Source organism: Mauremys reevesii, linkage group 15 (assembly GCF_016161935.1).
Source record: "Mauremys reevesii isolate NIE-2019 linkage group 15, ASM1616193v1, whole genome shotgun sequence".
Classification (NCBI taxonomy): Eukaryota; Metazoa; Chordata; order Testudines; family Geoemydidae; genus Mauremys; species Mauremys reevesii.
In genome coordinates, this window is record NC_052637.1 from 31,470,439 (window position 1) to 31,481,233 (window position 10,795).

At 50.6% G+C, this 10,795-nt stretch overlaps 1 protein-coding gene across 3 annotated transcripts in view; it reads left to right on the top strand.

Annotated features, from left to right (window-relative positions):
- The window catches only part of GRIN2C (glutamate ionotropic receptor NMDA type subunit 2C), a 46,934-nt gene extending 36,502 nt beyond the window's left edge, over positions 1 to 10,432 (top strand). For 2 of the 3 annotated variants that reach the window (XM_039501915.1, XM_039501913.1), the window contains exons 9-13: positions 2,088 to 2,317; positions 3,564 to 3,724; positions 5,403 to 5,590; positions 6,709 to 6,941; positions 8,161 to 9,729. In XM_039501915.1, the coding sequence (XP_039357849.1) occupies positions 2,088 to 2,317; positions 3,564 to 3,724; positions 5,403 to 5,590; positions 6,709 to 6,941; positions 8,161 to 9,729 (2,381 nt within the window). Of the gene's footprint in view, positions 1 to 2,087; positions 2,318 to 3,563; positions 3,725 to 5,402; positions 5,591 to 6,708; positions 6,942 to 8,160 lie in introns of all 3 variants that reach the window. The other variant, XM_039501914.1, reaches the window with a different exon arrangement.
- Positions 10,433 to 10,795: the final 363 nt, after the last annotated feature.

Here is a 10,795-nt window from a genome sequence, read left to right on the forward strand (position 1 = left end):
GGAACGAGTCTGGATTCTTACAGCCCCTCACGTCCTGGGGAAGCATGGGCTCATCCCAGGGTCATGTTTCCAGCCACATCCATGGGTTACAGTGAGCAGGGGGAAGCTGATTCCCAGCCTCTTTCAGCAGAGCTTCAGCCTTTGTAAAGCAGACCCCAACCTCCATCAGCTGGGCCTCATCCACTCCCCAGCCTCTGTTATTGGGGGAGGGAGTCTTCCTTTCCTCAGCCGGGCCTCTGAGGGTCTCTTTGCCTAGCACCAGCTACCAAAACAGTGCCTCCAGTGTCTTCCCCTTCAATGTCAACATGGGAAACTGAAAAGCCATAAAATACCCCTCCCCCAAACTGTGTACACGCTTCCGTCCCCTCCCTCATTGCTCTGCAATACAGGATGCCAGCTGGAGATTCCTCGGGCCACTTCAAGTTGACATGGGATTTTTTGCTAATGCCCATTGTGGACATAGATTCATAAATTCCAAGGCCAGAAGGGTCCATGGTGACCAGCTAGTGAATCCAATTCCTTCCAGACCCGTTGTGTCTGTGGCTGTCACCATCAGGACCAATCAGCCTATTACTCTGCTGTCTGCTTTAGCTAAGAGCTCCCACATCCGAGCTAGCTGGGGAGAAGATTTTTCTCACATTTGTTTTGAGGAGCTGTCAGCCCCAGGCCAGGGTGCCATCTTTGCCCTTGATGAATGTTCATTAAAGCACATCCATCCTGACGGGTGCATAATCAAAATGTTTCTTGAAACAGCATCAATGACTCCCCTGTGCACCAACACTCCAGGACCAAACCTCTCCCCGCTCTAGTTTGAGATCCCGGACAGTTTCTCAGCATCGACCTTGGAGGGTTTGCTGTTCAGTCAGGGATTAGACACTGGGAGGAAAGGAGAGAGTCAGAAGGAAGCTGGTATCTACCAGGAGAGAATAGCCTAGAGCCCACAGTAAAAACACACAATCTATTTTTAGCTTTCATCTTCCAAATGAACAAAGGCTCCAACAGAACTCGGCCAGCCAGAACCCTGCTGCTCCACTCCTCTCACCAGAGAGCGCTGGTTTGTTCTTGAGTCTCGTGCCTCATTTCTCATTTTGTCTCCTTCTTTACCCCTAGTTTTAATTTTTTGGTACGTTGTTGGGGCAGCAAAATGAATTTCCATTCCAGTCTCTCCTGCAGAGAGAGGCAACCATCCAGCTATTTCCGGAGGTGAAGTTAGAAAAGCTGCTACGTAGTAGGTCTCTGTCTCTGTGCTGAAGTCCAGTCTTGGATCCTTACCAGAAATGGGTCTGGCAGATTTCCTTCACAGCCCAGCCAGAACCTGCCTAGGCCACATACCCTGCCCTGGCAAGATTCCTCTCTCTCGCTTTTTCACCAGGACTTTGGAACAAAACAAGCACCAAAAAATCTCTACCAGGTTTTCTATAAGACTCAGTGCCTGGATGCCGCAAGGACTAGCGCTATAGCAGTATCTACAACAGATTAGATGTTGGGACAGGCTCGTGCTGAGATGTTCAGTGTATGTCGGGAGAAGCTCAGTGTTCAGACTGATTCCTGTTGAGACAGAACCGGTGCTTGCTGGGACACGGCCGTGAGATATTTTAGTTTTAGGTGAACAGCCAGCTTTTAATTGGCTCCACTCAATAAAGCAGGTAGATCTTTACATTAATAGGGAATCTCTGACAGTCATTTGAAGGTCCCTGAAACACAGCCAGACTTACCTGCTCCATGTTAGGGGCAGAATGTGGGCCCAGAAAGAGTTACCCTGTTTGTGGTGTCTGGGCTTCTCTCCATATACCGAACCCACCAGTGAATGCAGGAATTAAGGAAGAAAAAAAAATTCTCCTCAAAAGCAAACCTGGACCCACATTGTTTGGTGGTGAGTTACACGTGTAAAAAGGCAGTAGCATAACTGGAAATCTCATTTATCTACAGCTAAAGGCTAAAAGCCAGGAGGAATCGTCCCTAGTTGTTTTCTAGGAAACATAAGTTGGGGCAGCAGCATGCCTGAGGTTGGAGAGACGTGTTGTGTTTATCAAAAGGCCCAGGTTCATTCCGAGCTACTCAAAGCCTCTCTCCTTTTCTCCTCCCAGAGTCCGGCGGGCCCTCCTTCACCATTGGCAAATCTGTCTGGCTGCTGTGGGCCCTGGTCTTTAATAACTCAGTGCCCATTGAGAATCCAAAAGGCACCACAAGTAAGATCATGGTGCTGATCTGGGCCTTCTTTGCAGTGATCTTCCTGGCCAGTTACACAGCTAACCTGGCAGCCTTTATGATCCAGGAGCAATATATCGACACTGTCTCTGGGCTGAGTGACAAGAAGGTGAGGAGGGCTCGCAGAAAATAACCACAGTCTGGGAGGGGAAGCATGGGGGGATAACCACGGCTGGGTATTGAACACACAGAGTGAGTAGCATAGGTGTATTAGGTTAATCTAGAAAGGACTGGAGAGCTGACCTGCTTTGCCTTCTGAACAAGTCAGGCTTCCATAGCGTGGACTGCTAGTGGATACCGGCAATAGGAGCGATGTGTAGAATCCATTAAGCGTGGTTACTGCTTACTCTGAATGTGTGTGCCTCAGTCTGACAGCCGTGACACCCCTCCGGGGCAGAGCGGGACTAGAAGCCCATGGTATACATCTTGGACAGGACGAATATGGTGGGATAAGTGTGCGTTGAGAGGGTGAGGCGAATGGATGGGGTTAGGGCACTATTCCAAAGGTGGTTGGGTTGAAGATGAGAAGTTTAATGGAATCACAGTCTTGAGGGAGCAAGAACTCCTTTTGCCTAAGATTGAACAGATTTGAAGGCTGAATGGTCAGAGTGTGGGGCGGAGGGGGAAGGAACAAAAAAGAGGCTGAGGGAAGTAACCTGGAAGAAACCAAGATGGAGAGCTAGCAGAGTGACCAGCAGAGAGAGACTGAAACCAAAGAACAGAGCAGAGAGAGGGGAGCAACGTTCTAATGCAGAACCTGATTTGTGGGGCCTCTTCTCCCACCGCAGCATACAAGTATTGCCCACAGAGGTCAATAGGAGATGCTCGTGTGCTATGACAGAAGTGGATCCAGTAGCTCTCCTGTGTGTCCCTTTCTCCTCCCCACTAAGCCAGGCTCTTGCGAACAGAGCACAGACAGGCCTCCAGCTAGGAATACCTATTAATAAATCTAATGCCTTTGTAGGGCAAGTGTCGGGAAATAGGGTTCCTGTACTCAGTGGCTAGGGTTTGTGGGACGAAGGGTCACGAGGTCTGGGTTTGATTCCCAGCTCTCCCATGGACTTGTTCCACCTTGGCCAAATCGAACCAATTTTGACAAAGTGGGAAGCTTTTTGTGGCAGCATCATCCCACTTTTCATGCAGGGCTGGTGCTGATACAAGTTGGCAGTGACAAGGTGGGAATAGATAGAAGGGGTAGAAATGGAGTGGAAGCTGGGCTCAAGGTGAGGGTGAAAACAGAGCCTGGGTCTATCACTGGGCTAAGTGGAAAATCCAGGAGGAGGCCTGGAGTGCGGTGCTGGGCCTGTTTGTTGGACCAGGCAATTGATTGATGTTCGTGGTGATTGCCGTTCTAGTTCCAGCGGCCCCAGGAGCAGTATCCCCCGTTCCGCTTTGGCACCGTTCCCAACGGCAGCACGGAGAGAAACATTCGGAGCAACTATCCAGATATGCACACGCACATGGTGAAATACAACCAGCGCTCCGTGGAAGATGCCCTGACCAGCCTCAAAATGGGGTATGTCTCCCTTTAAGAGCAACTCTTCTGAAACAGGAGTGCGCCTCCATAGCTGGAGTGTGGGGAGGCTTCTACCCCCAAAATGCCTGGGGTGGGGCAGGAAGGGACTGTCATCCCGTATTTACGTTATCAGAAACATGGGGGGATGGAGATGAAGTCAGATCAACATGCCTGACTTTAGGAGACTACTCCAGGTAAGAGCTCCCACCACCTAACACAAGCATACAGGGCCAGGTCCTCCACTGCTGTGAGGGGGTGTAGCACCATAGAAGTAAAGAAGGAGCTGTCCCAAGATCTCCATCTGGCACCTGGTGTGTGTGCGCGTTTTCGATAGCAAATCAAGTAATTTAAGAATGCCTCATCCTCTTGCACAATAGCCGTTAGCTTTCAAAGGGGATGAGTGGGTTTGGAAGCTAGGGAGTGAGAGACACACACACAGATTGTCCCTGCAGAGAGCATCAGGTAAGAAATCCACCCTCTCTTTGAATATCTCCTGAGTACATATTCCCTCCCAGCACCACCATCTTCCAGATGAGAGGGCAGACTGAGGTCCTGACCGCTTGTGGTCCTTCCTGAGCCTACGGCACTTCTCATGAGCACAGGTGTGTTAACATCTGCATCCTGCTGCTGCCAAATTTTAGCTCAGGCTTGTCTACACAGCGGCACAGCTGCACCACTTTAGCGTTTCAGTGCAGACACCACCTATACCAAGATGCGGGGTTCTCCCATCAGTGTAGGTAATCCACTTCCCCGAGAGCCAGTCGCTAGGTCGACAGAAGAATTCTTTCATTGACCTAGCGCTGTCTACACAGGGGTGTGGTTTTTTTACACCCCTGACCAACATAGTTAAATTGACCTAATTTTCTTGTGTAGACCAGGCTGTTGACCTGAGGATATGTCTACGCTGCAGTCAGAGGTGTGACTGCAGCACATGTAGACACACCCAAGAAGGTAACTTTAATCTATCTCCCTTGAATAACAATAGCAGTTATTGAAGACATGGCAGAATGGACTGTCCAAGTGTGCCTAGACCCTGGGTATGTAACTCTAGCAGCTAGCCCATGCTGCCACCCTTACTCCCACAGCTTCATTATGATTGTTCTTCAAACTAGCCAGATCAAAGCTAGCGTGGGTATGTCTACACATACTGCCATCATATCTCTGATTGCAGTGTAGACATCCCCTAGATCAACTCTTCAATTTCAATGGAGGACAGGGGTTTTTTCCTTCACTTTGTGTCCTAAATTGTTGTGTAGTGTTGCTATGTGATGTTAAACAGCTGCCACCTTTTACCTCAGAGGTGGCTGCCTTTCAGTGGTGTGCAAAGTGATCTGTATAGATATGTCACTGCCTTTGAAATGACATTGGCCTGAGGAAAGCATTTTGTTGGGGGTAGCCTTCTCCCATTTGGGGCATTTGGGGCCCAAACTCTAGTTGAGTCTGGGCTTGTTGACCATATAGCTGCTGAACCTCAATACCATCAGCAGCTCCTCCTTGTTTAGAAAGAGAAGCGTCCAAGTTTCCTCCCCGGCAGTCTGAGATGAGATGCTGAATCCAAAGCCCCTGTGGATACTCTGTTTCCTCCCTCCCCGGTATTGCCTCACCCTTTCCCTGCCCCAGACACTTCCTTTCCATCTCCTCTGTTGCTGTCCTTGACCTGAACTCTGCTTGGTTCCAGGAAGCTGGATGCCTTTATCTACGATGCCGCTGTGCTGAATTACATGGCCGGCAAGGACGAGGGCTGCAAGCTGGTGACCATCGGCAGCGGGAAGGTCTTTGCTACCACCGGCTATGGCATTGCTCTGCAGAAGGATTCCAAGTGGAAGAGGCCGATTGACTTGGCCCTTCTGCAGTTCCTGGGAGACGGTGGGTATTTCTTTCCCAGCTCAGCACCGGGGAGCAGTGTCACTCTTCTGACTGGGTGACAGTGTTAGCCTAGCCCGTCCCGTCTTGCACTTCTTTCCTTGCAAAGCTGGGGAAACAGCGTTACCCAAGAATCAGCCACGCACAAAGGTGGCTCTCCTATCTCTCCCCTTCCCTTCCTTGCTTGATCTTCCCTTTTCCTCTCCCTTCTCTCTCTGGCACAAACATGCTGCTGTTTTATTTAAAAATGTACTTATCTGTTAAAACTGGAAGAGGATCAGACAGTCCATCAAAACCAGCACATACGTTGGGAATTACCCCAGACATCTAGGGCTCCATCCCTGTAATCTAGGGGCGAGATCCTCAGCTGGTGTAGATGTGTACCAGCTGGGAATCCTGGCCCTAGCTTTCTCCTCCACCTGCCACATGGAAGTCATCTATGGCACGCGGCTTTGAATCTCTTGGTCTCCTGGTACCTTAGGGAGCCCCAGCTGGACTCTGTGTAGTCAAGCAGTCAGTCTGTGGTCTGAGCTGTGCATTAGGGGAAGCATCAAGAAGCATTCAGAAAGCTGTTCTTCTCTGTCAGGTTGGTTGTGGTTAACATTCAATTGGGCGCAGCCTCTCCTGGACATTATTCTCTCTGCAATCTCTCTCTTCCCGCTAATAGGCAATAAAACTCTCCTGGCAGCTTTGAGACCTTAAGTGATCTGTGTGCAAAGTATAAAGGCATGCGGGGGAGAGAAGCCGGATGTTCAGGAGTAAAATGTAACAGAGCTATGCGGGGAGGAGGGGGGAAAGAGGCAGATCAGGACAGAGGAAGAGAATTATGGGGAGAAAAGAGATGGGTGCGGAGGGGAAGAAATCAAGGAGTCAGAAAAAGGCTATCACACGTCCAAATCTAGGAGAGTTCTGTGAAGGCACAAACCGGGCAGAAATCCTAAAGGCTGAATAGAGGAGAATTCTATTAATAACTTCTGGGACACAGTGGATTTCTTTTCTGCTCCTAAAACAACATAGACATTAGACTGTGAAGTGAGGGGGTCAGTGCCTCATGCTGCAGGGGCACAGGATGCACCTGGCTAGAACCTCAGTCTGTCCCTGTGTGTGTAATTGTTTCCCAGGGGAAACCCAGAAACTGGAGACCGTGTGGCTGTCGGGGATCTGCCAGAATGAGAAGAACGAGGTGATGAGCAGCAAGCTAGACATTGACAACATGGCCGGAGTCTTCTATATGCTGTTGGTGGCCATGGGGTTGAGCCTGCTGGTCTTTGCTTGGGAGCACCTGGTGTACTGGAAACTGCGCCACTCTGTCCCCAAGTCGCACAAACTTGACTTCCTTCTGGCCATAAGCAGGGTAAGTGCCTCCCCCACATGTTTCCACTACGTGGCCATGTTTCCCCCCCAGTCACTCTTTATTGAGCTTATTTATTCAGGAGAGGCTAGTTTGTCACCAGGAGCACGGGCTGAGTGGATGTGTCTGGTAATGGGATGTGGAGTATTTTGCCTCTAGGCTACTGACCAGAATATGGTCCTGATGAGTAACCAAAAGTTGCCGACATCTGCTGGCTCTTTGGTGGCTGCGTGAGAGGGATATGTGGGCTCGGTTCTGCTCCTTGGGGATAACATTCTGAATAAAAGATCCACTTCACAACTGGCCCAAGGACTGACTGGGCCTGTCCTCTCCCCCTTAGAGACGTCCTTCCAGATCAAGTCAGAGGCACATTGATGGGGCAGGAGGGAGGAAGCTTGTGTTGCCCACAGTGTCTGTGTTCTGTGGATAAAAACAAGCCTCTTGTCTGAAGGGCTGCGGGGTTCTCTGGTGGGAGCCTTTTCCCAGCCCTAAATTCACATGAAATAATCCAGCGCCAGTTAAAAGTGCACCAAGGAAAGGAATAATGAAAGGATGCGCCAGTCCCTGGCCTTGTCACTTTCACATTCCCAGGCCAAGATAGCTTATCGCACGTGAAATGCCTTGAATTTAGTATATGGCTCGTGCTCCAACAAGCCCTCACCTCATTTGGCGTGAAACCAAAGTTAATGGGGATGCTGTTCAAAGCGAGGCTGGTGAGTGAATGAGAGAACTGAGGGGAAGACTAAGGTCTGGGTTTCTCTAGGCAGGAGGAAGACATCGTGGAGACATGCTTGTTGGCTAGGCATGGGGACTGATAGTGTTCTGCCTTCAAGTTCCACTGCTGATCAAAGTGCTTGTTCTGGGGATGAGTCCACTGGGTCACTAGTGGGAGGAAACTGTTATCAAAAAGGGAAGATGTTTGGAATTGGGGTGTTTGGAAGTAATACAGAGATCTTTGCACAGTAGACGATATTCCTGGCCCACAGCAATGTGACCTCAGGCCAGTCCTGGGCTGCTCTCATCTCAACTATGGGTGTTTATCATTGTTCTGTAGTATTTATCCGCTTTATCCAGCATGAACATGGAGCTTGTACATGAGGGATTGCCCTGGCTCATCCCTTCCAAGGGCCCAAGATTCACTGATTTATCATTCTTCACCTCCCTCCCTATGCCCCCTGCACTCAGGGTTGCTCTGGCCACTTTTTCTCTCTCTGCTTTTCAGGGCATTTATAGCTGTTTCAATGGAGTCCAGAATCTGGAGAGCCCTGTTCGTGTTCGCACTCCCGATGTCACCGCTAACTCTGCCCAAGCCAACGTGCTGAAGATGCTGCAGGCTGCCAAGGACATGGTGTCAACAGCCACTGTTGGGAGCTCCCTTGAGAATGCCACGCGCACCATTGAGAACTGGACGAACCGGAGCGAAAACCTCCAGACCACGTTCTCCCTTCACACTCCTCAGCTTGTTGTCCAGAACACCAGTGTGTCCAACAGGCCACCCTACTCCTCCAATGTGGCCACAACAGAGAAGCTTGGACGGGACTGTGCCCAGAGGACTGTTCCACCACCCATCCCTGCTCCCCAACAGCCCTTTGTGGACTCCAGGCTGCCAGCTAATGAAAACTGGAGGGCGGTAAATGAGCAACCTCCAATACTTCACCCCCTAAAGTTTAGAGGAAGCTATTCTGGGGATAAAGTTCTTCCAGGTTCCACCGTGGGTGGCTTTCCGCACCTCCTGGTGAGAACCATGCCTCCATCCCATTTCGGGAGCCACGTGCCCCTGGGAAACCACCTGAGCACTCCCCTCTCACCACTGAAAACTCAAAGGGAGCTTCCTCTCCCAGACATCTACAAAGAGCACAAGCGCCCTGTGTCCAGGGGAGAGGAAAAGAGGCTCCCACCAAATGTTCACCTGGTGTATGGGGAAGGAGGACACAGGGGCCCAGCCCAGTTGGCAAAGCTGTTTTCCACTTCCGAGAAGAGCCCTTTCTTGCCTCCTGACTGCATGCACAGCTCCTTCTCAAAAGCCGACAGGCCTTGCAGGCCCTTAGTTACTGTGTTCAAGGAACCAGAACCAGTGGAGCTACCTCTTCTGGGCAAGGAGAAGCCGAACAGGAGAGCCAGCCTGCTGAGGTCTGCCTGGGAGCAGAATGAGAAACACCATTCCCTAGGCATCCGGAGATACAATGGCAAGTCTTCCGCCCGAGGGGATGTGCCAGATCTATTCCCCAAAGCTGGTGTGGTGCTGAGGCAGACACCAATGTACTATCCCACTGAAGCCCTCAGGCCCAGTGCTATGTGCAACAGAAAACGCATGGAGGCAAACTCCAGGCTCTCTTGGAAAGGACAGCGGTTCCTGCACTCTCAGGCGGCGAGGCTACCCTCTTACGGGGAGGCGTGCCTACAGAATGCCACTGGCATGCACCGGGCCTCCTCCACCGTGGTGCACAAACAGTACGCGTACATGAACTCCTATACTAACCTGCCTATGTACTTGGGGCGGCTTTACCAGGGGCCTCCCCGGCTCTGCGAACACTCCAGGACCAGCCAGCCCTGTGTCACTCGGGCTCCCTGGGCACCCAGGAGCAGGGACTACTTGGTCCAGGAGGACAGCCGGAGGACCATGTACTTCGACAGCGTGTACAGAGACTGTACAGAGCGAAGCAGAGCAGAGCCGTCCTTCCTCCAGATGGTCAATACGGAGAGGAGGGACCTCCTGGCAGCCCAGAGGATGAACAGTCCTTACGCTGCTCGGTCCTGGAGACGAATCTCTAGCCTAGAGTCTGAGGTGTGAGGGTACAGAGGGGGGCAGGGTTAGGGCTATTGTTACTTGGCCTATATCCATGTTACTGCTGTCACACACCATCTGGAGATAACAGCTTCAGGTGTGATTCTTGGGGATTGATCCCATAAAGGAGACTCTAAAATCTCAGTCCATGAGTTCCCCCTGCTCTTTGGCACCAGCCGAAAGATCTTTTCCCATTTCTTCAGCTATTGGTGGACCAAAAAATAATAAAGCAGCAGCTATTTGATACGGGGCACAAACCTAACTGTAGAAGGCACTTTAATGTGTGAATTCTGACGTCTTCCATTGCTGGGCACTGGGACTTAACATGGGCAGTGTGATGCTCTTGGTTGTGTCTTGTCCAATTGAAATGCTCAGTCAGTCATATGTGGCTATAGCTATAAAGTATCCAGTACAATGTCAATCATTTATTTTTGGTTCCAGTTAACCGGGGGGCGCATGCCCACAGCTCTGCTCTCTGTGAAAAGATGGGGACATCTTCCAGCCCTGCTCCCCACCCCCCAACTGTGACTGTCCGGCTTCTAACGCTGCACTGCTTTAAATGGTCCTGCTAATGAATGGGGACCACACCAGGGACAGGAACACCCACATTCCTTAGGATAGTTTCAATAGTTTTCTTCACATTTTGGTTTCTTAAAGCGAGAACTCACAAGGCCATGCCCAGGTCATTAAAGAGACGTTTTAAATCTTATTTCTCTAATTCTGCCATCATTCTGAACCAAACTCAGGGTCATTTTTGCCAAGGTTTCTACTGATATCTAACATGCAGAGAGCCGCCTTTTCATCCGGAAGGCCTGCAAATGGTTAAGTGAATGAGTCGGATTCTCAGCTTGTGCAAATCAGCTGAGCTCTAGTGAAATCAGTGGATTTACACTGATTTACTCATGCACACAAGCTGAGGGTCTGACTAGAATCCTGCACTTGTCTCTCCAGCCAGGCCCTGGGGTCTGCACCTACGTCCACTGACTTCGGGAGCAGGGACCAAGTCTATGTTTTCCTGGGGAGGGGGTGTGTGAAATGGTAACTGGGATACAAGGTGGTAGCTGTCTAACAG